The following is a 27,583-nucleotide window of genomic DNA, read 5'->3' on the forward strand; positions in this document are numbered from 1 at the left end:
TCTCTCTCTCTCTCTCTCTCTCTCTCTCTCTCTCTCTCTCTCTCTCTCTCTCTCTCCTCTCTTTTTCTAGGTAAAACATCAAACTGGGAAGATGATAGTTGGGGAGCATGGGAAGAAACAGAGCCCCAAGAACCTGTGAGTCTTTATAAAAGCATGTTTTGTTTTTATTTTGTGTGTGGATGGGGTATGTGTGGAGGTCAGAGAAGTCAGAGGAGAGGAGTCAGTTCTCTCTTCCCATTGTTAGTGGGTTCCAGGCATTGAACTCAGGTTGTCAGGCTTACATATAAGGCCTTTACCCATGGACCCATCTTGCTGGTGCTCTACTTGGTTTTTGAGAGTGACGTTTTCCTTTTGGAATGATAATGGCATATTTCCATATCAGGGTGACATTTTAAAAAAATCTGTCACAAAGTTTTTATGTTTACTTAGAAGTAACTAAATAGATACTAGCTTTTAAGGATCTTAATGACTTGACAGATAGTTGGGCACTGTAGCCTAAGCTACAATGAAAGACTTTAGACTTTGCAATTCTTGATGAACGTGTCATTGGCTGTGGTCCTGGAGGGTCAGATCATATCCAAGGCGTTAGCATCTGACAGTGCCCTTCTTGCTACATCATAACATGACAGAAGATGGATGAGGGACAAAGAAAAAGGGAATGAGAGAGAGAGGAGAGAGAGAGAGAGAGAGAGAGAGAGAGAGAGAGAGAGAGAGAGAGAGAAACCCAAGCTCGCCTGCCCGCATAGCAGGCCCACTCCTGATATGACAACTCCATCCCTTGAGAGCAGTATTGGTTTGCTCACTCTGCCTTTGTGATGTCACTTCTCATTGGTCCTCACCTCCTCAGTTTATGTTGGGGGTTAGGTGTCTAACATGGTCCTGGGGACTCGGTGGATCCATAGCACTGGGTGATGGAGAATGTTGCTTGCTTGGGATTGTTTATCCCTCAGCTATTGTAGATGCTTCTGCCTCCTCACTCAGGGAGCGTTTGTTGTGCCTGTCATATCATTCAGGGAGCATTTTGTTGCGCCTGTCATATTTCAGGCCTTTAGGTGCTGAGAATATAGCAGTGACCAAAGCAGACCAAGTCCCTGTGCATCTTAGTATGCTTTCATCTGTGAATCATGGAAGATCTAACAGAAACTGCTCTAAGCAACAGGAAACCTCATTTCTTCACATAGAAGGCAATCCAGAGCTAGGAGAGCTCCTACGTTATTGGTCAAGTGGTCGAGCTCTGAGTGTCATCAGGCTCTTCCTGGCTGGCTGGCTGGCTGGCTTGTGTCTGTCATGGGCAGTGTGGTAACATTGTTGTGGCCAGAGGGAGGAAAATACTTGGACCTTTGATTGTTCTTGCTCTTCAGAGGAAATAACTTTACTTAAAAGCCACTTACAACTCTGCCACATCATTTCTTGGCCATATGACATCCAGAAATAACTTGTTTCTGAATTCATTGACTTTTATGTGTAGAGAGACCTCTTTCATTCTATGTTTTGGGTAATTTCTAATTTCATGCCATGCTTATGGTATTTTAATTTCCCCCTTTTCTGTTGGTTATTCTCCTGTTCTTCTGTGCACCCACAGGTTTTGATGTGTGTTTTAAATTTCACTTAGTTCAACATGTTTTCTGATTTCTTTTGGGTTCTTTTTTAATCTGTTAGCTAAGTATGTTCCTTAATTTGTAGATGCAGTAGTCTCCACTTCCTGAGACCCCGTAGGTGCCTGACATCTTTAGGAGAGCCACAAATCCTACATGTACTACTTATCCAGTATGTACATGTGCATACCTGTGAAAATTTGATTTTATAAGTTAGATGCAGTAAGATATTAACAACAATAACCAATAATGAAGTGGAAGCATTTTAATAATATGCTATAATAAAATAGCCAGCATCATTACCTTTGCATTTGGGGGTCAGTATTAAATAGAATAAGAGTTATCTGCTCTACAGTGTTCAGACTATTGCTTTAATAAACAAAATGACTACCAAGAGACTGGTGGATGAGTAGCAATGTGCTGGACAGAGACAGAGTTCCCAGCTCCAGGACCCAGGGCAAGTAGAGGGGACAGTGTGAGATGTCACTGAATAAGTCAGAAGAGCACATAATTTAGAACCTACGATGGCTCATTCCTGGCATTTTCCAGTTATTTTAGATCATGACTGGCTTCAGATGACTCAGCCACAGAAGGAGAACTGCAGATAAGGAAAACTGTTATCGGGAATTCACCAGATTTCTTTCTGCCGAGTATTTCTGACTTTACCCCATTATCAGAGGGCTTTTATGTACGTCCAAACTGTTTAAGTCTATAGATCCCATTTTATAGATTAATATATGGTCTGTTCTAAAAGATGTTCGTCTCTGGGAAGAAGTCTGCTGTTGATGGGGAACCTACATTTCAGTTGGGTTGATTCATTCATGTCTTCTCTGTTCTTCCTGATTTCTGTTCTGTCAGTGGAAGAAGAAAGTGGGAATGTCCATGTGTTCCTGTGGAATTGCCTCTTCCTTTGAGCTTTGTCAGAGCTGTGTCGTGTACTGAGCAGTTCTCCCGCAGAGTGTCTCTATGTATGCTTGTCATACTTCTCCATAGCTCCTGCTCTGAAGTGTGCAGTGTCCCTGCTGATGTGTAGTAATGTCTGTCCTGTCTGCTCTGCACACAGGTGCTGATCCTCCATGACATGTCTCTTCCCAAGCCTTTCCATTTTACCTGACTTATAGTTTTGAGACTAATTTGTGTTTTTAATAGACAGTTGGATTTGCATTTTTAGTCAGTCTGATACATGGGGCTTTCATTAAATAATTTCATTTTATGATTTTGCGATTGTTGTGGTTAACTTTTCATCTGCCATTTGGCTATTTGTTTTATAAATACCTCGTCACTTTTTAGTTCCTGTATTAGTCAGTATTCCCTAGGGGAAGAGGATCAAAAGAATGACTGTTATTAGAAAGGACCTATTAGGCTGCTACATGACATGGCCCCAGTGTCTGACAAAATCCTGGAAATTCAGAGCCTGTAGCTTTTTAGTCCATGCTACTGGCCGTCTCAGCAGTTCTACTGTGGTGCTGAAGGCCTGGAAAGTTCCTGGAGAGCCACTGTGTCCAGTCAGTGTTGGAAGCCTGAAGAAGCAGGCTTCTGTATCAGTGAAGGCTTTCAGCAGCAGGGTAGATGAACTTGCCAGCATGAGCAGAGGCAAATAGCAAAAATAACACTCTTTTCTAGGACTTTTTGGTATGGCCTGCCATTGGAAAGTGCTGCCCATGTTTTAAGATGGGCCATTCCACTTCAGAGAATGAAATGGAAGCCAGTCTCCCACTCAGTGCTCAGTGCTCAGCCATGAGGTCCTTCCCAGTTCTAGTGGATGATAACCAGGATTGGCCATCACAGTGACTTCTAACTCCTTACTCCATTCTCTGTGCTAAACAAGTATCTAATGTATCATTTCAACCATTCAGATTTGTGTCAATATTGTTACATTACATGAATATTATAGTGATGACTCACATACTATCTAATTTACTCTTACAGTATACAACTCAGTTTTCTTAGTATTCTCAAAGTTCTCTAACTACTGTCGCCATCGAAGTTAATAATATTTAATTACCCTAAGAGAACCCCCATAATCCATTACTGATCACTTCCTAGTCTTTCCGTTCCTGTCCCCCAGTAACAGCTGACTGACTTTCTGTGTATGGATTTATCTCTTCTGACTCACTCACTCACAGTTCAGATCTGTCATGGTTTGTATCTACATTGTTTGATTGTGGTCTAGGAGTCTTCCTCCTCTTCCTTGTTTGTCCTCACAGCTGCACCAGGCATGTCACTCAGAAGAGGTGTCACTCAGCAGAGGTGAGACAGTTACTTCAACTACTCTCTGTGATTATGAGCAACCCTAATGGTTTATATCCAGAGGCACAGCAAGTAGCAAAATGAAAGGCTTGTCAGATACTCAAAATTCAGAAGTCCAAGCCCTGGCCAAAGTAACAGATATCATCACCCACAGGAGGGTAGAGTGGAAAGGAAGCCTTGAAGTCTCCTGCCAGGAACAGACCTCAGACATCCCCAGAACATAACTGGATTTTGTCCACATTAAAGATGACGCCAACAGTGGGAACAGAATGTCTTGCTGTCCACTTCCCGTTCAGTAGTGTCAGGGCGCTGTAACTGCAAGTACAGAGGGTGTTCTCAGTCGGCTGCCATTGGGCAGAGGCTGAGTACTAGAGGATGGGGAGCTTTTGCTCAGGGTCCGTCACTGGAGAGCTAGTCTGTGGTGAGGCAGTGGCGTGAAGAGACTCCACAGAGAAGCTTCAGAGAGGCAGCAGCCTCCATAACTGAGTGAGTGCTGTCCACCCCCCCATCGTTTTGTAAATTGTTTGTCATTTTGATGACTTGAGAGAATAAAAGGCATTTGTGGTTGGGAGACTTAGTACCAGAAGTCTGGACAAACCTTTCTAAGAAAGGAGAAGCCAGTTTGCTCTTCTGGTTCTGAGCTGTCAGCTGGTAACATGGGCTTAGTGAGTACTCGGGACTCAACCGAGTGGAAGTCACCGTGGGGAATTGACAGTAGCCAGAAAAATAAACCGACAAGTGAAACGCCTTGAAAGATAGGGATAGGAGGAGCATGATGGAGATGAAGGATGCGGCATAGGGCAAGGATGGTGAGGAGGGAAGCTACGCTGAGAGAGTGTGGGGCTATCAGCAGGGAGGGGCTTGTGCCTGTGGTCTGATAGAGCATCCCTGTACTTCCTGGTACTCTGTGAGAACCCCTGCTGTCCCTCCAGTTCATATTGAACAAAGTCTCAAAGAATAGAGTAGACTACAGTAGAATATCAGAGGTTGGCACTGTCACCTCTATGGGATAACTCGGGACAGTAATGTGTCCCAGGAACCTCTGGTCTCAATGAGTTCTCTCTTTAAAGAAGACATTGCACCCACTTTGAAGGATGATGTAAATAAAAAATGGTAGCAAGAGGTTCCTTCACTACAGAGGGGTTTGCTTGCTCCTGGAGCATCATCTTAGTCATGCTAAGAAACCAGTTAAGAGTTTGGGAGGCCTGGGGCTCTGGTCTCTGTCCACCTTCAAGAATCCATTTGTCAGTGTGGACTAAAACCTCCAGTGACTGAGCAACCATAGCCAGAATCGGGGTACACTTTCACATGTGCTTAACCTGCCTCTTAACTCCTCTGTGGAATGCAGCACTCATCTGACAACATCAAGTACAGTAAGAGTGTGTGAGAGACATGTCCTCTGAGCCTGGAAGAACCAGCTCCACCATGGGCAACTGGCTTATGGAGAGGGATAGACTAGGCTCTCCACTAGGTTTGTCCACTTCTCTTTATTGTTAGTGAGGTTCCCTCCCTCTTACACTTCGAATTGCTCTGGGACACAGTAGAAACCTAGTTGTATTTCCTGGGCTTGTTTCTAAAGGCTCTCTTGTCTTTCTTACACTAACCTACATTGGTAAAGCATCTTTTCACTGATGTGTTAGAGCAAGTGGTAGGAAGGATAGAATTGGCTGGCTCTGTTGTTACCAGATGGTAGACAGGGCAGTTCTGCTCAAGGTCCTCAGCTTCAGTGGTCAGCATGGAGATTTTCTTTTTTTTTTTTTTTTTTTTTTTTGGTTTTTCGAGACAGGGTTTCTCTGTGTAGCCCTGGCTGTCCTGGAACTCTGTAGACCAGGCTAGCCTCGAACTCTCGAACCCAGAAATCCGCCTGCCTCTGCCTCCCAAGTGCTGGGATTAAAGGCGTGCGCCACCACCGCCCGGCTGGAGATTTTCTATTCAAAGTACTTTGAGTATGCTTCATCTGTTTTACAAAGGGGACATAATACAGTTGTCAGAGGCAGTCATGATTTATCAGACTAATAGGGCATTGGAGCATGCTGGTTTAAAGGGGCCATGTTTGTAGGCCAAAAATTGGAATATGACTCATGGTGATTACATGTTCTTAGAGTATCATTCACTTGAGATAATTCTGGAAAATCTCTAGCCTTATAGTATTCCTCCCGTAGACTTTGGTGCCATCTCCTGCCCAGGAGACACAGTCAGCTTAGTTTAAAGGCAGAAGGGGACTTTCAAGCCATGCTAAGCATCTGCTTCAGGCCCTCCTGTTAGGTGACCAAGGCTGGTTCTCACTTAGGAGCTTGGATTTTTGACTGTGACATTGACTTATTTCTTCGATGTCCTTTCTTTCAGCACTGATGTGAGCCAGGTGTAGCCTAGTCATTCTCAGTGGGGAGTGCTTTTGTCTCCTCTGAACACTGACAGTATCTGTGGACAGTCTTGGCTTTCAGTTTGGGGCAGGGGTATGTCTAGTGGGCAGAGGCTGAAGGTCCTGCCAGGCAGTTCTAGCACAGAGGGAACGTTACCCACAGCAGAGCATGATTCCCCTCAAACTGTCAGGAGTGCCAAGGTTCAGGACATGGCTTGGTGCAGAGCTTTCACTCTTACTCTCCAGTGTCTGCCTTACTGTAGTTTTGTTCTCTGTTATTTCTTAGCCTTTTGGAGTGGTGAGCTTCAAAGCATTGATCTGTCAGACATTAGTTTAAGTAGATTCTGGTGAAGTGATTTGCTAGTGTGAAGAATACAGTTAGTGATTGCTGACCAGCATAGGTGGCTTTGGGTTGTTTCTGGATTCTTCTCAGAGTAACAAGCAGTCAGGTCAGTGTCGATGTCACTGTGGCCAGCATGCTGAAGAGACTTACCTCAGTCTCTGCTTATCAGCTGCAAATTTCCCTTCCTCACCTGTGATGGTTAGTTTTGGTTCTCCTCAATGTTCCTCAGGAGCTCCCTGGAGGAACCTTGTATCCTGTGAATTTGGGCTTGATGGTGAGGCCTCTTCTGCCACTTGTGCAGGTGGAAGGGGAAAGGAAAGGGGTGTAGGGACCAGACTGGCTAAACATGGTTTCCAAGCAAGCCACTTCATTCCTGCCTTCCTTTTCAGAGGACCCTGATGGTGGCTTCACAGTGCAACAAAGGCTGCTTTTCAGCTTCCTGTCCTGTCAGTTTAGCACTTAATTTTCCAAGGTCCATCCTCAGCACTACACAAAGGGACAGGGAAAAAGGGTTTCAGCTGCAGTGAATGAAGTTCAGGAGTAGAACGAAGGCTTAGCATACACAAGGCCCCAGATTTTATCCCTGGTCCCTTCCCTAACGCCCAGTGTAAGCTGTTTTAAATTGGGGTTTTGTACCAGAGAGAATAAAGATAAAATTCACGTGGTTAATTCACACTCTTGAATGTGTATGTGTACATGTGGTCTGCCTGAGTGTGTAAATATATATTCCATGTTTGGGCATATATGTGTGTGTGCACATGGGTGCTCATGAAGGCCTGGGGTTGGCGTCAGGTGTCTTTCTCAGTTGCTCTCCACTCTGTTTGTGGAGGTGGGGTCTAAGTTGAACCCAGAGTTCACTGTTGTGGCTAATCTGGCAGGCCTGGCTAGTCGGCTTACTCCAGGGTCCTGCCTCTACCTTCAGAGTGCTGCAGTTAAAGGCAGCCTTCTGTACCCGCCTGACGTTGATACAGAGTCTGAAGATTCGAACTCTGGTCTTCATGCTTGCACAGCAAGCATGTTAGCCACTACACCACCTCCCAACCCCCAACTACTTCCCTTCAGTTGTGAGTGTCTAGTTTGCATTCATTTAAAAAAATCAAAGACTGGGAGACAGAAAACTAAGAAATGAATGCATGCATTTTGTTGATTTTTTTAAAAATGGGTTCTATCCTTTGTAAGTATATTCTAAATTGTTGGGTCCCTAGTATGTTAGCAAACTTTAATCTTAGGACAGTGTAAATGCTCATTAATGTTTTAATCTTTTATTTCACTTGTGGTTGACATTGGACATCTCTTTATGTTTTCCATTTATAAATATTTTGGTGAGTACATGCTATTTTTTTTTCAAAAATCTGATAGCAACTTTAAGGCCCTTAGCATTTGATTTAGCTATAAGATCTGTTCTACTTAAACTGGATACTAATTGTTACTATTTATTGGTCGTGTTAGTCTGAGATCTAAATAACAAAGTCTCTGGGTAGATATTATTTGGTACTTTTTTGATCACATGGAACCTGGTGGAGCAAAGAACTTTACTATCTAGTGTTAATATTTGTTCAGGAGACAGAGGCACATGCGTGTTAGGTTTGCAACTCCATTGTTATTACTTCCATGCTTATTACAGAAAACTCGGGTATTACATAAAAATGTAAGCATTGTACTCTCAAACACTAATAATTGTCATTACCGATTGAATGGGCAGGTGAGTGGACACTTGCTCTGTAAGTAGTTTAGGCATAATGACAATAGAATTGGAATACACTTTCCTCTTGGGCCCAAGGCCTTGGGCTCAATCCTTAGCACCAAAAAATATAAATAAAAATAAAGGGAAAGTAATAATAAATAATCCTAAATTAATTGATTGTAAAATAAACTGTAAAATTACTGACTTCCTCAAATTTTAAAAATTGAGGTTCAGAATGTAAGTTTTTGTCACTGATTTTACTTGTAAGAGTGTTTAAAAAAAAGGAAAGCTTATAACCAAATTAGAGAGAGTTCATGGTTTGCCCCATTTTGATTTTGAAAAGACTATAAGATCTTTAACTTGAACAGTTCAGACTCTGATCTTTCCTCAGAGTGAGAAAGCTGTAGGTTTGACTGAGGGGCAACACAGCTTCGCCGTCTCTGCTCTTTGTGTTTAGTAGTTTGAACTGTTCTGTAGAGTTTTGTTTAGAGGTAAGTCCCATTATACTTTCCCCCAAGGAAGGAAGGGAGGAAATTTGAAAAGCATTAGGCATGACATAAACTAGAAACAGACTACCCAGGAGACTTTGCTTTGTGTGGCCTTTCTTGCTTTCAGAAGGTATAAGTGAGTATCTCTGAGTCAGGCTAGCCATTTGCTAGACTGACCGTAAGTGTGCCGACAGGCCCTGAGAACATTGGGTGCTACTGGCACCCCTAGAATGTATAAACAGCTTTGAAAGTTAGCCCAGAGAAAAGTGCACACTGCGAAGCTGCTGCTGACTGCGTGGTAGCTGTTTCGAACAGCAGGGGAGACACCAACAGACACCAGGCCAGCGGTGATTCTTCAGCATGGGCCAGCTGTCTGCAGTCGAAGGCTGGTCAGACACACCTTGGAAGAATGAGTCATCTGACATCTTTGCAGCCTGAAAATCAAAGAAAGGAGAATGTTAAGTATATGAAGCAGCCTGGGTTAGAGGATGGTGCCTTCTCCAGGGACTCTGTGGCAGCTCCCTGCTTTGTTCAGGTTCAGGTGCAGACATTTTCCCTGGTCGTAAGGGAAAAGCCTTGGTGTATAGGCCTCACTGAAACAGCTCTCTTCCCTCTCCCAGTAGGCTCACGTTTATAGTGACAGATGCACTGCTAATCTTGATGTCTCCTTTTGTGGGAAACTTCCTGATTAACTGTGGGGTACTTTGGTTTTTTTCTTTTTAATTTCCCACCTCACTTGGGAAATTAACCACTTTTTCAGTTTGTGGTATTATTTTAGGATCACTGGCTTCAAGGGGGCAATATTAGTGTCTGTGGTCTCTTACTGTGGATAGGTTTTTACAGAAACTTAATTGGTAGGCAGAGGTCCTCAAGGTACAAAATGAACAGTGAGCCTACATCTTGCCAGTTACCAAGTGTGTACCAAAGCCTTGGGCTTCATGGCAGCTCGTTGCCTGTTGATGAACTGGAAGTGCAGCTTGGTGGTGAAGCTAGTGCTAGTTCACTGTGGGCCAGCCTGGTGTGTGCCTTTCTTATTGCCCCATCCTGGTATTTTTTGTCAAATTATATCTGCTTTGACTTGAAGCGTCTTTGAAAGTTCTGACACAGGAACTCCTGCAGACAGATCTCTGTTGTTCATGCATGGCTTCTGTTTCTACTGCTGCTGCCTGTGCTTTGAGCTGGATTCTTAAGAACCACTGTTTATTTCTGTCAACTGGTCATATGTCCACGAAGAGAAAAGTGAGAGCATGGGGCGGTTACCCAAGGAACTGGGATTGCACCTAGAGGGTGTCACAGGGATTCATTGCTGGGAAGACACCATGACCATGGCAGCTCTTGTTAAAGGAAAGCATTTAACTGGGCTGGCTTATAGTTCAGTAGGTTTAGTCCTTTATCGTCTTGGTGGGAAGCATGGCAGCATGCAGGCAGATATGATGATGCTGGAGAGGCAGTTCAGAGTTCTGCATCTGGATCCACGGGTAGCAGGACAAGAGAGAGACGATGAGTCTGGCTTGATCTGCTGAAACCTCATAGCCCACCCCCCTGTGACACACTTCCTCCAACAAGGGAACACCTACTTCAGCAAGGTTACATGTTTGATAATGCCACTCCCCTGTGAGTCAATGCAGGCATTATCATTAAAACCACCACAGAGGAGAAAAGGAAAAATGTTTTAAAGGTGTGGTTAAAAAATACCTCAAGAGAATGCACTGGCTTTGCTGGGTGTGGTGGTATGTCCCTATAATTCCTGAACTATCCCTGTTTTTTAATCAAATATTTTATATTTCTCTGTGGTTTGTTCTCTTTCCAGGCTGTTGCCTGAAGATGGGGTTTCATGTACACAAAGGGACCCAAGACTCAGATTTAGTATCTTGGGTCTTAGTGACTAGTGGTGAGGCTCTAGGGTGTGATAGCCTCCGCTCACAGAGGCCACTTTGAGGAGCCTCAGATACTACAAGGAGTAAAGGACCATGCTCTTGTAGAAACTATGAATCCCTGGAGAATTGTAATCACAGATGACTTTTATCTGTAGAGATACCTTTCTAGTTTTTCCGTATAGAAAATATATTTTATATCTCTCTGGGTTCCCTGAGAGACAAGGCTGACTGCATAGGGGTTGATGTCAAAAGTATCCTCTCTCCAGGAAAAAGACATTGGGACGAGTATGGCCCTCATGCCTCACTGGACAACAACAGGGGGACCTGAGCCATTACAAGGTCCCCTTCAATTACTGGAGGTCAGGCCTCTAGCCTCGCCTTTTCAAGATTAGATTCGCCACAGCCCGTCTATACTTAGAGAAGGGAGGAGATTTCAGGGGCATCCCTGATTACACACTGAAGGCCTAAAATCAGCCATAGGCCTAAAATCAGCAATAGGCCTGTCATACATGTATACTAACACCAAGTCTTGGGTCTCTGTGGATAAACACTGAAACAGATGGCTATAAGCTATTGTAAACAGGGAGCTTTTGTGGAAATCTACCAGCCCGAGTAGTCATAGACCTTGTAAATAGGTAGCCTTGGCAGATAATACCAACTTAGATAAGGACAAGTGAATCATAGGCAGAGTCATAGTGACCTATCCCCTGAACCCTCACCCAGCCGATACCCTGTTCTGAAAGATATCTGTATTCCCCCTGAACACCCATGCTCCAGTGTCATCCCCTTCCCCACATCCTGCCTTTTTGTGTTTATAACCCCTGTGTGAATGAGTATAAATTACAATTTGAAAAAAAATAAATTATATATATTAAAAAAGAGAAATAAAAGGGAAAAAAGAAAATTAAGCATGAAAAATATATATATTTTTTAAGAGAGTAAGGCAGATACAGAACAGGTCTAAGGCACCTGGAGGAATCTGTTTTCTCTTTCTAACCTATCAGTTCTGGAGAGTAAACTCAGGTCTAAGGCACCTTTGCTTGCTTGGCTATCTTACTGACTTAAGAGATTTTTTTCTAACGACCTTTTTAATGCCTAGTGAAGTTCCTACTACTGAGTTACTGCTGGAGAGTGATTTTAGTGTGGCATTCCACTAATGCTATGTTATTTATATGTATAGGTTTTGTGTTAGTTTTCAGAACAGATGGGTTTATAGTAGTATTTTATTTGGTGGCTGTCATTGACATATTTTGATGTGGAAGAATTGGGAGTATTTTTTCCCTCTCCCTTTAACTCAGGACAGGCAGGGACAGTTGCAATGCTCTTTAAAGTTTTTGCATTTATAGTGATTGCACTTCTATGCATAGGAAGAAGAAGAAAATACGTCTAAAACACAAAAAAATTCCTGGCTTCAAGAATGTGTTTTATCCTTATCTCCAACCAGTGACCTTATGGTTATAGCCCGGGAGCAGAAGGCTGCGTTCCTAGTGCGTAAGTACCCTCTAGTCTCTGCTGCCTGCGTCTTAGTGCAGAGATTCAAACAGAAAGTTGACTCAGAAACAGTGATATTCCTCTTCTATATTATTATGTGGTGGTTCTATAATCTACATACTACATTTAATATATAAATGGAATATTTCCCTTTCGGGTTTGTGTGTTGTATGTGCACATGTATGTGCAGGTGCCTGTGCATGTGTGTGGAGGCCAAAGGTGGCCATTAGGTGTCTTCTTCTGTTGCTCTTCACTCCAGCTTTTGAGACAGGGTCTCCTGCTGAGCCTGGAGCTGAAACTGGCTTCCCATTGGATCCTGAGATCCTCTGTCTCTGCCTCCATGGCACTGAAGCGCCTGAAGCGCCTGGCTTTTTTTTTTTTTTTTTTTTTTTTTTTTTTTTTTTTTGTGACGTGAATGCTAGGGATGGAACTCGAAAGGCAATATGTTTATGGTCTGAACCAGCTCCTCAGTCCCAGAACACTTGGTTTTTCTTCTGTATTGTCACTGTTTCAGCCCTCCCGTGATACGTGTGAGACAGTGCTGACCATCACCTAATTCTTGCAAGAGGTACTCAGTTCTGAAAAGGGCTAGAGCTGGCCCCTTACCACAGTGAGAAGGAGGCTTGGTGCAGCTGGAAAACTCACAGTACTGTTAAGTTTCTCTTGGTTTCTAGGTTCTCAGCTCATATATTTTTGTTGAAGATTAAATGTTAAGATTTGGAGATACACAGATTATGAAAAACCTCCTAGAACAAAATAAGATTATATACAAAATGTTTGTGGGTAGTCTTACAGAGAAAATTCATTCCCATGGCATAAGTCTAATATAAAACCTTCCCCTGCCATTTGAAAATAAAAGTAGTCTTATAAGTAAAATTGGTAAGATGGCCCATGAACATGCACAACTTTATTCTGCAGAAACTCTGAACAGAGCAGTAATTGTGGGTTAAGCTAGAGGAAGGAGAGACTAGAAGCTGGGGGACAGGACAGTCTTATAAAACGCTTTTACAGATTAAAACCATTATGCATTGCTTATAATAAATGTCCAGATCAATCTTACAGAATTTTATATTCTACAATTTTATATCCAACTTTTTAAAGTGGAAAGATGAAAATCTATAAGTAAATTAGTGGTTTTATTTTGTCTTTTATTATTTTTTCCAGCAAAATGGAAGCACAGTGATAAAGGGAAGGAAGAAATGCAGTTTGCTGTTGGTTGGAGTGGCTCCGTAAGTGCGGAGGAAGGGTAGGTGCGAGCTTACTTGTTTGTTCCTTGAATGTTAAATTATCAACTGTATTTATTTGTAAATACATCTCTTTCATTGCTTATAGACTGTATGTGTGAGAGTGTGTGTGTGTGTATGAATGTGTGTGTGTGTGTGTGTGTGTATCCATCCCAACTTTACTGGTTGTAGAGAACTATTTGGTTAGCAGATTCTGTTTTATTACTCTTATGATTTTTTTATAAACTAATAAGAAAAATATTTTAAAAGATTTATTTAATTTTACGTGTATTAATGTTTTGCCTGCATTTGTGTATGAGCACAAGTATATGTCTAGAACCCTCAGAGGTCAAATGAGGGTGTTAGATCACTTGAGAAACAAGGAAGAAACTCATTTTACGTCATGATAACCCAGCGTGGTCTGTGTGGCTGCTTGAACAGCTTACGTTGGTGTGATGGTTTAAAGTTAGTAAGAGGCGTTTAGATTTCAAATCTTTTTCCCTGAGCCCCTAACAATATTTCAAGTTTACATGTTAGGGAAAAAAATTATTTTAGGGAATAACCCTCATATGTCCTTAGAAATAGGTTAATGGAGGACTGGAGAGGTAGCTTAGTAAGACCAGTTGTTGCTTCTGAAAAGGATCCAAGTTCAGTTACTCCAGTTCTAGAGGATACCTTCTTGTAAAACCTCAGGTACCAGGCATACACACGTGGTACACATGATACTTGTAGACAAAGCACTTGCATACATAAAATAAACAAATCCTTTAAATTTTTTAAAAAATAAATAGCTTATTACATCAGTGTATATAAAATGTAAATGACGAGCCCAACCAGGTGGACTTTAGTAAGTTCCTAAAGAACTCACAGAAATCCAGTGTGCTGGTTCCTTCTGCTCTGTACCAGCCTCAAACAAGGAGACGACAGGGTGGCTCTTAACTGCAGGAGACAGGCATGCTGAGAAATGGGTACCTGGCAACCATTTGAGATTTTCTAGGTTTTTCTGTACAGTGATTTATATAAAGTTTGGCTTTGTTTCATGTCAATACCAAATTAAAAAAAAATGCCTTTTGCTATGTTATATGTTATATGTATGGATATACTGTTTTATGTCAAATAAAAATAGTCCACAGTTGTCTGAGTCAGGGTTTCTCTACTACTGCAATCTAACACCATGACCAAGAAGCAAGCTGAGAGGAAAGGGTTTCTTCAGCTTATACTTCCACATTGCTGTTCATCACGAAAGGAAGTCAGGACTGGAACTGACACAGGACAGGAACCTGGAGGCAGGCACTGAGGCAGAGGCCATGGAGGGGTGCTGCTTCCCCTGGCTTGCTCAGCTTTCTTTCTTATAGAACCCAGAACTACCAACTCAGGGATGGCACCACCCACAATGGGTCCTCCCCTTGATCACTGATTAGAAAATGCCTTGCAGCTGGATCTCATGGAGGGATTTCCTCAAGGGAGGCTCCTTTCTCTATGATAACTCCAGCTTGTGTCAAGATGAGACACAAAACCAGCCAGTACACACTGGATGTCATTTTGTACTTTTCTGCCTCTTAACATTAAATTATAGAGAAATAAGTAACTAATCCAGGCATGGTGGTGCACACCTTAATCCCCAGCACTCAGAAAGCAAAGATACATGAATTTCTCTGAGTTCCAGGCCAGTCTGGTCTATGTTGTGAATGCCAGGCCAGCCAGTGCTGTGTAGTAAGACTGCCCCTCCCCCTCTATCTCTCTTCCTTCTCCGTCCCCACTTCATTGCTAACTAAGCTCATGATTTTGCTTTTGTTTCTGTCTGTAGGGAGTATGTAACCAGTGCTCTGTGCATCCCACTGGCAAGTCAGAAGAGGTAAGGATGAGATAGGCTTCTGTTTCTTCTGTTTTGATGGCTGAGCCATTACAATCATCAATTTCATTTGTGACAGGAGTTCCACTGGGCGCCCTGATTGGACCTGCATTGTGGTGGGGTTTACGTCTGGTTATGTGCGGTTCTACACTGAGGTGAGTTGAGTTTCCAGTAGCAGACAGCTAGCAGCTACAGTGCTGTGCATCCCATCGTACCGTTCATTCTGTGACTTCATTGCCAAGACTGCCGGTGCGAATCTAAGGAGCCTTAATATGAGTGCCTAGAGATGTGTAGCTTGACTCTTTAGCAGTGGTTCTCAACTTTCCTAATGCAGTTGCCACTTCATACCTGTAATTTTCTGCTGTTATGAATTAATGTAAATATCTGGTTTTTGATGGTCTCAGGCTGCCCCTGTGCTGCCCAAAGGGGTCGTGACCCACAGGTTGAGAACCACTGCGTTATGGGGTGGGAGTGGGACAAGTGAGGAATGATCTGTAGAAGAAACGAGAGAGGCTACACGCTGGAAAAAGAGGACCAGGCGTTCTTGGGAGACTGTAGGGGAGTGGCACTGTAGAGAAAACCAGCAGGGCCCTCTGTGCTTGTTTCTAGAGTGGAGTGCTTTTGCTTGCACAACTTTTGAATGAGGACAAAGTGCTTCAGCTTAAATGCAGGACCTATGAAATCCCAAGACACCCTGGAGTCACTGAGCAGGTAATGTACAAATTATGCTCTTTACCTTGTAACAGTGTAAAGTGGCAGGGCTGGAGAGAGGGCCCAGCATTTAAGAGCACTGGACGCTCTTGTAGAGGACCCACACTCATTTCCTAGAACACACTTGGTGACTCAAAACCATTTGTCACTTCTATTCCAGGGGATATGACACCCTCTTCTGCCCTCCACAGGCACTAGGCACTTGTGATGCATAGACATTCATGCAGATAAAATATCCATTCAATTAGGAAGAAAGTAAAAATGTCATTGTTTTGAAGCAATTTCCTTTGCTCTTTTGTTGGAAAATTAAGAGATTTGTCTTATGGCACAGTTAGCTGAGCTGGCATATTATCAAGAGATAATTGGTCGCTAAATTGAATACCAGTCGTCGTGTTTTATAAATGCAATATTGTATTAAGATGATCATCTTGGTTGGTGTTCTATTGCTGTGTAGAGACACCAACACCACGGCAACTCATATAAAGGAAAACATTTACCTTGGGGCTGGCTTACAGTTTCAGAGGTTTAGTCCATTATTGCCACAGTGGGAGGGTAGCTGTGGGCTCTGTTGTTTTGGAGTTCAGTATTTCTTTGTGTAGCTCATGCTGTGCTGGAATCCCCAGTCCTCTCCTTAGTGTTGTGATTATAGGTGTATCTATCTTGCCTTGGTTGAAGTTGGATTTTTAAAAATTACTGAGGCAGGAGATTGTGACAAAAAAAAAAAAAAACAAAAAAAAAAATTAAATCTTATCTCCATGCTTCCTAAAATGGAAAAAAAAAATAGGATTGAGATGAAGCTGAATTGACAACATGCCTGCCTAGTGTAGAAGGCTGGAGTTGACCCCTCAGCACCGTAACAGTACTAGTTAGTTAGTTAATTAATGTAGCGTTGACTAGAGGCATCACACTCAATACTGTAATATAGGCCAAATGTGTACACATTTATTTGAGAATGAGTATTGCGACAGGCCTCTGTTTTCAAATCTGTGAGGTGTTTTATTTGTTTGTTTGCTTTTTGTGGCTGTTGTGTTTTGTTTTGTTTGACACTGAGTCTCTGTATGTGGTCCTGGCTGTCCTAAAACCAGGCTGGCCTTGAACTCACAGAGATTCGCCTGTCTCTGTCTCCTGAGTGCTAGAATCCTGGGCATGTGCCACCACATTCAGCCAGCTTCTGTTTTTAACACTTGACTTACATCTTTATAATGGGTGTTTCTTATGAGCTGAAACAAAATTTTTATTATTTTCACTATTATTCTGAAACCATTTCCAGTACATTTGAAAGCTATATTTGAGAGGAAGTCTAGTCTTTGGCCAGAAGGAGTTCTGAAGTTAGCTCCTGCTTCCTTTTGCTGATTTCTTTTTTCCAGATTGTTCTGTTTCGGAGTTTACTGTTTAGTCACAGCATTTAACTAAATATGATTCTCAATGTTTTTTAAGAAGAAGATGTTATAAGAAAAGTTTGTTTTCTTTATTTCCACCCAGAATGAAGAACTGAGCATCTTATATCCTGCTGCCATTGTGACTATTGATGGATTCAGTCTTTTTCAGTCTCTTCGAGCTTGTCGAAACCAGGTAGCAAAAGGTAATTTTTTGGCAAGAAGTGTGCAAGTTCTGGTGATGATAGTTTAATTCAGTGTAGCCTCCTCCTCACACAAGCAGGGTGTCTCCTTCAGGGTGGAGACATAAGCAGGGGCCAGAGCCTCTGCTGCTGAGGTATTGTGAGTATGGCAGCCCGAGAGCAGCAGGCTCTCTTCAGTGAACTCAGCAACATAGCTGGGCTGGGTGAAGATTTGATGCAGCCAGTAAGCCTCTCCCTAGGAGAGAAGCTATGGGATCCGTGCACTAAGATCCTCCGGCTCCATCACCTCCCACTCACTGAGAACAGAGGCGCCAGTGTGTGCTAACACATTCCCTCTCAGGGGAGAGAGAGCCCAGCAGCTCAGCTTGGCCTCTTTATTAGAAACACTTGCCAATCCAAAGATGCTGGAAGTCTAAGCTGCATGTATGAGGACTTCATTATTAGAGGTGAAAACTGCATGGAGATCATCAAGAAGCCTCATTGTGGTGATGGCGGAGTGTGTGCAGAGGCTAGGGTCAGCAGCAAGGGTGTTCCCTCAGCACTTCTCACAGGCTCGCTCCTTCCTTCCTTCCTTCCTTCCTTCCTTCCTTCCTTCCTTCCTTTTTCCTTCCTTCCTTTTTCCTTCCTTCCTTCCTTCCTTCCTTCCTTCCTTCCTTCCTTTTTCCTTCCTTTCCTTCCTTCTTCCTTCCCTCCCTTTTTCCCTCCCTCCCTTCCTCCCTCCCTCCTTTCTTCCCTCCTTCCCGCCTTCCCTCCTTCTCTCCTACCTTCATTCATTCTTGCAAGACAGGTCCATCACTGAGCCTAGAGCTCACTGGTTGAGTAAGATTAGCTGCCAGTGAGCTCAGGGATCTACCAGTCTTCATCCTCTGCCCGCCAGCAGTGTCATGAGCTCACTGTAGGTACCACACTGTGGTTTTTACATGGCTGCTGGAGTTCTGGACACAGGTCCTTGTGATATGTGGGATACTAATGGGGCCATCTTGCCAGCCCCCTGAGAACAGCGTCCATAGGATGTGTTTGCTGCTTAGCAACAATAAGGACAAAATTCAGAGTCTAAATTTACATAATGTGCAAAACAAGCAGCTCCTTCTGGAGGGGAAGTAAGCCTTCATATGGCCTGTTTCCTCAGTGGACAGGCTGTCTCTTAGCAGGTTGTGATGGGGAAATTCTCAAGTCTTAGTTTTATGGTTCTTTTCAGTTCTCCATATTTTTTTCCTTACATCAGCATACTTTGAATTTTTATACCTATTTTCATTATCTTTTAAACTGTTTCAGTTTAGCCCATTATGGCTTCATTATTTTCAGATTGGTGAGATAATCACCATTTTGGGGGGCCAAGGAAGACGATAGACTGTGGTATGTGACCTTGTGCTATTCCAAATAAATAAATAACCATTTATATATTTACCAAAAGAGAATCACCATTTTTTTGTTGGTAAGATTTCTAATAATAAACTAGGAGAGGTAACTGAGACAATTCTGTCAATGGTATTGTTGGCATTTGTTTTTGAACCTCAGTCCCCATTTATTTGTATAAAAATATAATGTGTACTCTTATGTGTATAAGAGTATAACAAAGTCTAGCCTATTTGCCACGCCACATAGGTCAGGCGGATCAATAGGTACCTCAAACCTCTCTAAACGCATTGGTTTACGAAATTATCTGAAAGCTAATACTCTGAGGCAGTGTTGAAGTTTGCTGCTGGACAGCTGAAGACTTACAGACTGATGTGAGTTTGCCTGCCACAGTCAAAGCCTGCTGCTCACTTAGGCCCAGCTTCAAGGGTCTTTTGACAGTTGTATTTTTGTGTGCATTGCTATGACATGAATAAATCTCATCTTATACCTTTTTTATTACTGTGCTTCATTATTAGTTGACATTTTAGAACAGTAACTTATAAATTAGATGTCTTTTAGATAAAATGCCATTCTATCCATTGTCATTGTTTGGATTGTCTGATGTTTTTGACAGCTGCAGCATCAGGCAATGAGAACATACAGCCACCACCGTTAGCTTATAAGAAATGGGGTCTTCAAGATATTGACACCATTATCGATCATGCTAGTATTGGTAAGCATTGCTGGTTCTATTTTTATTCTTATACTTTTTTATTGAAGCATCTAATTTATTAGAAACTGACATTAATTCTTACATTAAAAATAAATCCACTGCCTTTAGTGAGACACTGGGAAGTTAGTTCCAGCTTTTGTCAGCGAAGCTTATGTCTTTAAGATAGAGTACCAGTTTTGATGTTATTTGTCTATGACATTCTGATTCTTGTAATGACCTTTCAGATCAGTCTTCTAAAATGTAACTTGTGGACAACAGAAAATATATAAGGCAAGTTTCTTCCCATGAGAGTATTTGATGGATTATTGTGAGGTTCAAAAATATAAACATCAAAGACTGGGCATGGTGATACATACCTGTCTTCTCAGGATTTGGGAGACCAGGCAGAAGAAGGACTGGGAGTTTGAGGCCATACTGTATTATAGAACATGACTCTGTCTGTCTGTCTGTCTGTCTAATAATATATATATATTATATAAAGGAAAGAAAGAAAAGAAAAAAACTAAAGCAGAAACACAGGGATGAAAAGCCCTGGCTTGTTCAGAAGTGTGAGGCTAGTTGAAAGGTATACTGAAGAGTAGAGCAACTGTAGTAGTCCCCAAGGAGGAAGTCAGAGGCCCAGCACTGAGCAACCTGACTGAATCTGACAGGAAAAAAACAAGCTCTGTAGCCAATGCACACACTGAGTTGCAGAGTCTGCTGGAGAAGCAGTGAGTGCCAGGGGAGCTGGTGAGAGTGAGGCCAGGGACACAGACAGGGACCTAGCCTTGTAGCCCTCGTGTCCTTACACAGGAATGGGCCATCTCAGCTGTGTCAAGAACCACTAAGTTCTCAGCAATAGTGCCCTCACATTGCCTGTTAGAAAAAACCACTTTGAAAACAGTTTAGAGACTGGGAGTAGTCTCTAATAGTCTGTGGCCACTATTAGGAGAAGCTGCATGTGTTTGTACATGCTTATAATTCCAGCTGTTGTAGGAATATAGCAATTCCAAGGCCAGCACGGGCAATGTGGCCATACTCCATAAAGAAAGAAAGGAAACACTAATGAGGAAACTGTTTAATCTTAGTGAGGAGTAATGGGCTTCTGAATTAAGGTGGTAAAAGTGAAAATAAAAAGAGAAACACTATCTTAAAGTATTTTCCATTGTTGTAATATATGTTACAAATGTGAACGATTGGGCAGTAGTGGTACACGACCTTTATCCCAGCACGTGGGAGGCAGAGGCAGGTTGATCTCTATAAGTTGGAAGCCAGCCTGGTCTACAAGTGAGTTCCAGGGCAGCCAAGACAGAGAAACCCTGTCTTGCCTAGGAACAAGATGACTTTTCCTCAGGGTGCAGCCAGCTTTCAGGGAAGGAGCCTTTCTCTGGTCTCCTGATGGAACTCCTGTTGTCTGAATTCAGCCAGAAGTCAGCAGGAACTGTCGAAAGCCTGCTCTAGGGAAGGCAGGAGTTATGTAGAGCTGGCAGAAGGTGTCTGGCACACAGGCCTGCTGATTCTGTCTGCATAGTCCTGGATACCATTCTTGTGTGGAATACTCTATGTGTTATGTATGTAATGTGTGGAATACTCTGTCAGTAAACACTTCAATGTGTCTTCTGTTTTTTTGGTAAGAGAAATGTTAACATACAATTTCCAAAGTGTTGAGTTCAGCCCAGGGTCTCCTCCCTGCTCTGCTAATTAGACTTTGGAACATTGAAGCTGGCTGGGGAAAATGATTGGATAGAAAACATTATTCTATTCATTTACTCCCCAGCCTATACATGAAAACAATAACGATACAATAAACTTTATTTTATCTACATCTTTACATAAAGGTCTTAATTAACTCAATCAATCAATAAATAAATACCTATTATTCCCTAGGAACTAGTGCTGGTACTGGAACCATGGCAGTCCAGACGCAGCCCTGAGAAAGCTTATATTCTGCTGATAGAGATAAATACAAGTCGATGTGGTACTGCCAGTGCACTGTAGGCATCCTGGAGGGAATCAGCAGAGTTTAACTGGTCTAGAGCATCGATTCTAACGTGGGGTTGAACAACCCTCTCACAGGGGTCACATTGCAGATCTCCTGCACATCAGATATTGACATTACAATTCATAACAGCAGCAAAATGGCAGTTATGAAGTAGCAATGAAAATAATTTTATGGTTATGGTCACCACAACTTGAACTGCATTAAAGGATCATAGTGTTGGGGAAGTTGAGAACCAGTGCTCTGGAGTAAAGGAAGTGCAGACATAGATGCTAAGGACAGCCATCTCCAGAGAACTGAGCTGGACTGAGACCGGAAGGGTGAGGAGGAGCCAGCTGTGGGAAACTTTTCAGCAGAGGACAAACTGACTATCAGCCTGGGCACCCCAAAGACCTCAGGGGACTTGGGAACAAGGCAGGTCAGTGTGGCTGACAGTGTGTGTGTGAGAAGGGAAGGCAGGTTGGACACGTACAGGAGGGTCAGAGCTGAAGGTGAATTTTATTCTGAATTTGTGGTTTCTAAGGCAGCCAGGCCTAGTAGAGAGTGCCTGTCTCAAACAAATAAACAAGACCAAAAAAAACACCCCTTGGGTGCTCTTTAGAAAGACGTGGGAAAGGAAGCAAATCCACCTAGTATTTTGGTAGTTCAGACATGTGAGAGTATGGACTTAGAGCATGTTATCGATGTTTGTCATACAGTTGCTCAGGTCTGCATTTGAGAAATGAGAAAAGGGATTCAAGGACTCACTCAACCCCACTCTGCCCCTAAGTGACAGAATCGCAGGCGGCGCCATCACTGCTCAAGCACTGGGAAGTAGCTGTGTGGAGGAGCGGACTGTTCACTGAAGGAGAATAGGGAAGATCCTTAAGGGGGGCAAACCATGCAGATCACAAGATAGGTTTTGCATGTTGACTTCTGGCATATCCCACTAGAGCATCAAGTGGGCAGATAGAGGTGGTCTGAGGCTCAGAGGCAGTGGGATGACTGCACAAACAGAGGTCTTGGTTCAAGAGAGGGTGGTTCTCTGGACCGGGCAGCCTAGAGCTCCTTATTACCTTATTCTGAGCAGTTGAGGGAGACAGGTGAGCACAGGAGCCAGCTGGGGTGGGTTGGTCTCACCATAAATGCTTCCATGTCCTATTTTCAAATAACAAGTAACAAGAAATAAAATCACAGCATGTCTGCTCTCCATCCCCAGCTGATCCTGGTCAGTTCTGTGAGCTGCACAGTCTTTTCTTCTTTAAGCTCCGTGTCTGAATAGTTCTGCTGGATGTACAAACTTGACCTCCCATATTCAATTATAGATTTTCTCTCCTGATACTTGCCACTCTTTTCTTGCTCTTCACCTGCTCCCCCTCCTCCCAGTTGCACTCTGGGCCTTTGCCTACTCAGCTGCTTGGGGCCATGCCTCCTAGCCCCTCTCACTGCATCCTGTTGTGCCGATCTGGCTCCTCAGAGCGCCTAGAGCCGTCTGCAAACACTGGGCTTGCTGCTTCCCTGACCAGAACACTGACCCCCTAGCCACTCAGTGTTCCATCAGTGCAGACCCCTGTTCACATGTCACACTGTCAAGGACACTGACCCCTAGCCACTCAGTCTTCCTTCAGTGCAGTCCCCTGTTCACATGTCACACTGTCAAGGAGCTCCTCATAGATACGGAGGAACATGTGGAAGTCTTCCAGTGAGCTTGACTTTATGGAGATTTATGTGCAGAGGGAATTCCCTTTGTTTCACAGTATGGAAAGGACTTGTGTTCAGGGAAAACCTTCAACAAGATTATAACCCCAGTGGGAAAATCTCAGCTAAGGAAATAGAATTATAAATGAACATTTTCTCAGCTACGAGTAAGATTTACATCATTCATAATGAAGAGTGAATATGAAGTGGCTCTTGGCAGGATGAGAGAGGAGGAGGGTCCTCTGTAAGCTCTCTCACCCTGTATGCCTGAAGCACAGCTCTATAGCTTGTTAACAAAAGACAGCGCTCCTCTAGATTCAGCAACCAACCACATAGAGCAGTGCATAGGTCTGAAGAAGTTAGTACTGCTGTAGAGACCAGGCTAGCCACATCTGACTGGGACACTCAGGCTAAGCAGTCTAGTTTGTTTAATGTACAGTTGCAAAGGACTGGGAGTCGGGAGGCACTGAGACAGTGGGGTGGGGCTTGTGTGAACAGTTGTTTCTTTCAAGAGCAGAAACTTGAGGCACTCACAGGTTAAGGTTTCCTCTGGAGAGCATGTGGAGTAAGATTGGTGCAGGGGCTTTGGGAGGGGCTGGAATGGAACCGTGGATCTGAGCCGGATGAGAGGGGTAGGAAACCCACGTGGTGCTTGATAAGTAGAAGAGAGATAGCAGGGTGATGAGTTGAAACACTTGGTAAGAATTAACATTGCTGCAGGGAGTATGAAAGTAATAAGGTGGAAACAGGCTATGCTTGCAAGTCAGGTGCTTTTAATATTTATCAGCACTTTCTAATATGGATATTTGTAGTTTTGGAAATTACTTGTGACTTAAAACTAAGTAGCATCTTAAAACACAAGTAAAATGATAGTTTAAATGAAGTCATTTTAATGTATTCAAACTAGTTTTTATACTCGTTTTCTTTTAATTATAAGGTATTATGACTCTGTCACCGTTTGATCAAATGAAGACTGCTTCCAATATAGGTGGATTTAATGCAGCAATTAAAAACAGTCCACCTGCCATGTCTCAGTACATCACTGTGGGCTCCAGTCCATTCACTGGCTTCTTCTATGCTCTAGAGGTATGAGCGTCATCATGAGTAGAGTCACTCTGAACTGTTTGATTTGCCTAAAAATTAGATAGAGTTTCACCTGAAGCTAATTAATCACAAGTTTCTTCTAAAGAATTTTTTTATAATTAAAGAAATTACTTTGTATAGAAGTGTTTATGTGGAGTGTGTGCATATGTGTGTGTGTGTGTGTGTGTGTGTGTGTGTGTGTGTGTGTGTGAGAGAGAGAGAGAGAGAGAGAGAGAGAGAGAGAGAGAGAGAGAGAGAGTGTGTGTGTGTGTGTGTGTATCAGCAACAAAACACCCAAGGTAAAACCAATAAATTGTGGTCTCTGAAGCCCTGAGTTCTTTGGCAGCTGAGCTTTGTTTAAATATTGGTGCAACTGCTAGTTGTTAATTATGTCAACTCTCCAGGGATTAGAATAAATGAGGAAGTGTTGTGAGACAGAACAAGCTGCCCATTATCATTGATACAGGCTTTGAAAACTGTTTCCTAAAATAGAGAAAAGTTAGGTGTTACATTCTGAAGCACTTCTCACTTAAAAAACAGCCTTCTCTGGATGGGCTGAACTATCTTTTATACAAATATATATTTACTTTTTTAAAAAGTAAGCGAAGGGACAATTTTGTACAGCTGGGAAATCCACAGCACAGCTGGACAATGCTGTTGTCTTATTGGCCTTGATTTTCATTTTGCTACTATGGTTTAAAGAGAGACACCTTAAGGGCTGGTTATAGGCCAGCAGTAGCTGAGCACAGTGGGAAGTTCTTGCTTCCCAGTGTGTTAGTTTGCACTGCTGAGGCCAAAGTACTTGACAGGAGCAACTTGTGCCTGTAATGGGCTTTATTTTAAATCCTAGCATTAGCTGTACTTTGTTGCTCCTATTGAGGTGGACACCTCCTAGAGGAACTCCTGGTGCAGACTTTGGAACCTGCATTTTTATATAAGGTTCCTCTAGAAACTGGTTTCATCTGTGATTTCTCTGCCTGTCTGTTTTGCAGGGAAGCACTCAGCCTCTGTTGTCTCACGTTGCTCTCGCTGTTGCAAGTAAGCTGACTTCTGCCCTCTTCAGTGCCGCCAGGTAATGCATTTTAACTGGATCTGACTTGGATTTGGCTTGATTGTGCCTAGACTTTGATACTTTGCTCTGAGACCCTTGAAGCTAGTATTCACCTGTGTCTCCTCTCCTCAGTGGTTGGCTTGGTTGGAAAAGCAAGCACGAAGAAGAAACTGTCCAGAAACAGAAGCCCAAGATGGAGCCAGCCACCCCGCTAGCTGTGAGGCAAGTCAGCCATGCTTTTCTCACAGGGTCCTTTGAGCAGGTTACGTTCACCTGGGGCCCTCAGCTGGGTTTCTCTAACTTTGTGACTCTGGGCTTCTGAAATTTTCTCCTTGTGTGGGATTCGGTTCTCAGCTAGAACACGAGTCCCCTGAGGAGGAGTCTTCAGAATGCTGGTTTGGAGGTCCTTCCTTTTTTACTGTAGAACAGATCAGTGTCTGAAGAGTGCAGCTTTTTTTTTGTTTTTTTGTTTGTTTGTTTGTTTGTTACCTTAATTTTTGAGAAGAGACTGCTTGTTTTTTGTTTGTCTTCCTTTTTAATTGTTGTTCATTACCTGATATAAAATACCACCATAAAGGAAGTAATATTCCAAATCCTCTTTCTAAAGATTGTTCTTCACCTGGAGAAAGCAGACTAATGAACTGTTAGTAAAATCGGTTTTCTGAGGTTTGTAGGTTTGGATTCATTACTCTCTAAACAGATTACTGTCACTAAAAAGTTCACTTGGCAGTTCTGAAACCCCCTGCATGTGGGCCAAGGACTGCACTGCGGAACTGTGTCCGGTCCTTTCCTCCCACTTCATGCTATAACATGCCTGAATTCTGAATTCACTCAGCCATCAGAAATTGGTCAGATGGCCTTCTGTGTGTCACATCTACGTGACAGAGTTTGAGCACTTGAGCTCAAGGTCTTCTTCTGTGTGAGCTCCTTCCTGTTCACTCCCTATTTACCCCTGCTGCACTGACTCACATAAGCTGGTTACAGGCCAGTAGCACATCCGCAGGAACTCTGAAGAAAAAGAAAGTTCTTACTTTAGGCAGCAGGTTACTAGTTTTTGTGTTATTAAAGTCAAAATATTTGACAAAAACAACTTAAAGCAGGAAAAATTTATTTTGGTTCACAGTTCCAAAATGGTTCTGTCTGTTGTCAGTTGGTCCAGTGTTCTTGAGCAGACTGTCACTGTAGTGGGAACTCATGGCGGAGGAGAGCCATTAACCTCTTAATCAAGTCCAGAAAGATGGGATCCAGGAAAAGGCCAGAGGCTTCCATAAGGCCCTGAGGCTTCCAGGGACACACCTCAGTGACCTACAGCTTTCAACTAGGTGTCTCCCAATAATGCCCCCATATTAGAGATCTGTCAAAGGATTCATCTGTTCAAGGTCAGAGCCCTCATCTAATCTGGAGACACACTACAGACTCTCCAGGAGTGTGCCTTGTGAGTGTCCTAAGCATTTCTCCCAGCTCCTCACCATACCAGACATGAGAGTTAACCCTCACAGATAGACGAATTAGTGTCAGCAAGGTGTGCGCTGTGACAGAGCAGGAGACACCTGTGCAGAGTGCCCTGCAGTGCAGTTGGTTGTGATGTTTTCTGTCACAAGACTCTTACTCAAAACCAGAAATACAGGGTAGTGCTGGGGGAATGTTTCTTTTCTGTATTTTTATGTTATAAATGTAAAATGTAATGGAGTATTAATCCAGGCAAGGTTTGTATTTTTTCCATTTAGAAATAGCACAGTCTGTTTTATGTATGCATTTTATTACCCTACATTCCTAGCTTTCAGTGTGATTTTAGCTTTTATTTGTTTATTTTTTTAATGACAGATTTGGACTTCCGGATTCTAGACGCCATGGAGAAAGCATATGCCTGTCTCCTTGTAACACCCTGGCAGCAGTCACAGATGATTTTGGCAGAGTTATCTTGTTGGACGTAGCCCGAGGAATCGCAATTCGGATGTGGAAAGGTACTTCCCTATAAAAATGGAGAAGAAGTTGCCTTACTTTTTACCTCAGTAGTTGAAGGACTCCATCATCCTTCAGCTTTGGTTGGTAACAGAATTCAGTCCTCTGACCTTTCCTTCTAATATCCACTCAAGTTAGTACCATCTGACTAGTAGTTAGTTGATATATCATCAGTTAAAACACTGGCTCTTTGTTTAGTTAGCGTGGCTTGGTTGTTTGTGCTGCTGGGTTCGCACCCAGGGCTTTGCATGTGCTCCCACTGGACTCTCTCCTCTCATTGCAGGCTTGCTCAGCCCCTCCCCCCCC

General features: G+C 43.0%; 1 protein-coding gene and 1 non-coding gene across 4 annotated transcripts in view; both read left to right on the forward strand.

Annotated features, from left to right (window-relative positions):
- Positions 1-27,583, forward strand: part of Rab3gap2 (RAB3 GTPase activating non-catalytic protein subunit 2) — a 77,563-nt gene that overhangs the window by 15,787 nt on the left and 34,193 nt on the right. For all 3 annotated transcript variants that reach the window (XM_028759733.1, XM_028759742.1, XM_028759751.1), the window contains exons 2-13: positions 71-135; positions 11,967-12,090; positions 13,255-13,336; positions 15,121-15,168; positions 15,245-15,320; positions 15,775-15,876; positions 17,359-17,458; positions 19,428-19,526; positions 24,119-24,267; positions 25,257-25,336; positions 25,448-25,537; positions 27,140-27,279. In XM_028759733.1, the coding sequence (XP_028615566.1) occupies positions 71-135; positions 11,967-12,090; positions 13,255-13,336; positions 15,121-15,168; positions 15,245-15,320; positions 15,775-15,876; positions 17,359-17,458; positions 19,428-19,526; positions 24,119-24,267; positions 25,257-25,336; positions 25,448-25,537; positions 27,140-27,279 (1,155 nt within the window). The remainder of the gene's footprint in view (positions 1-70; positions 136-11,966; positions 12,091-13,254; positions 13,337-15,120; positions 15,169-15,244; positions 15,321-15,774; positions 15,877-17,358; positions 17,459-19,427; positions 19,527-24,118; positions 24,268-25,256; positions 25,337-25,447; positions 25,538-27,139; positions 27,280-27,583) is intronic.
- On the forward strand, positions 21,160-21,291 carry LOC114615897. The gene has a single exon (XR_003710546.1). It is a non-coding gene; the product is annotated as a small nucleolar RNA SNORA36 family (small nucleolar RNA).

The sequence above is a fragment of the Grammomys surdaster genome, unplaced genomic scaffold (assembly GCF_004785775.1).
Source record: "Grammomys surdaster isolate TR1022 unplaced genomic scaffold, NIH_TR_1.0 130, whole genome shotgun sequence".
NCBI classification, from domain to species: domain Eukaryota; kingdom Metazoa; phylum Chordata; class Mammalia; order Rodentia; family Muridae; genus Grammomys; species Grammomys surdaster.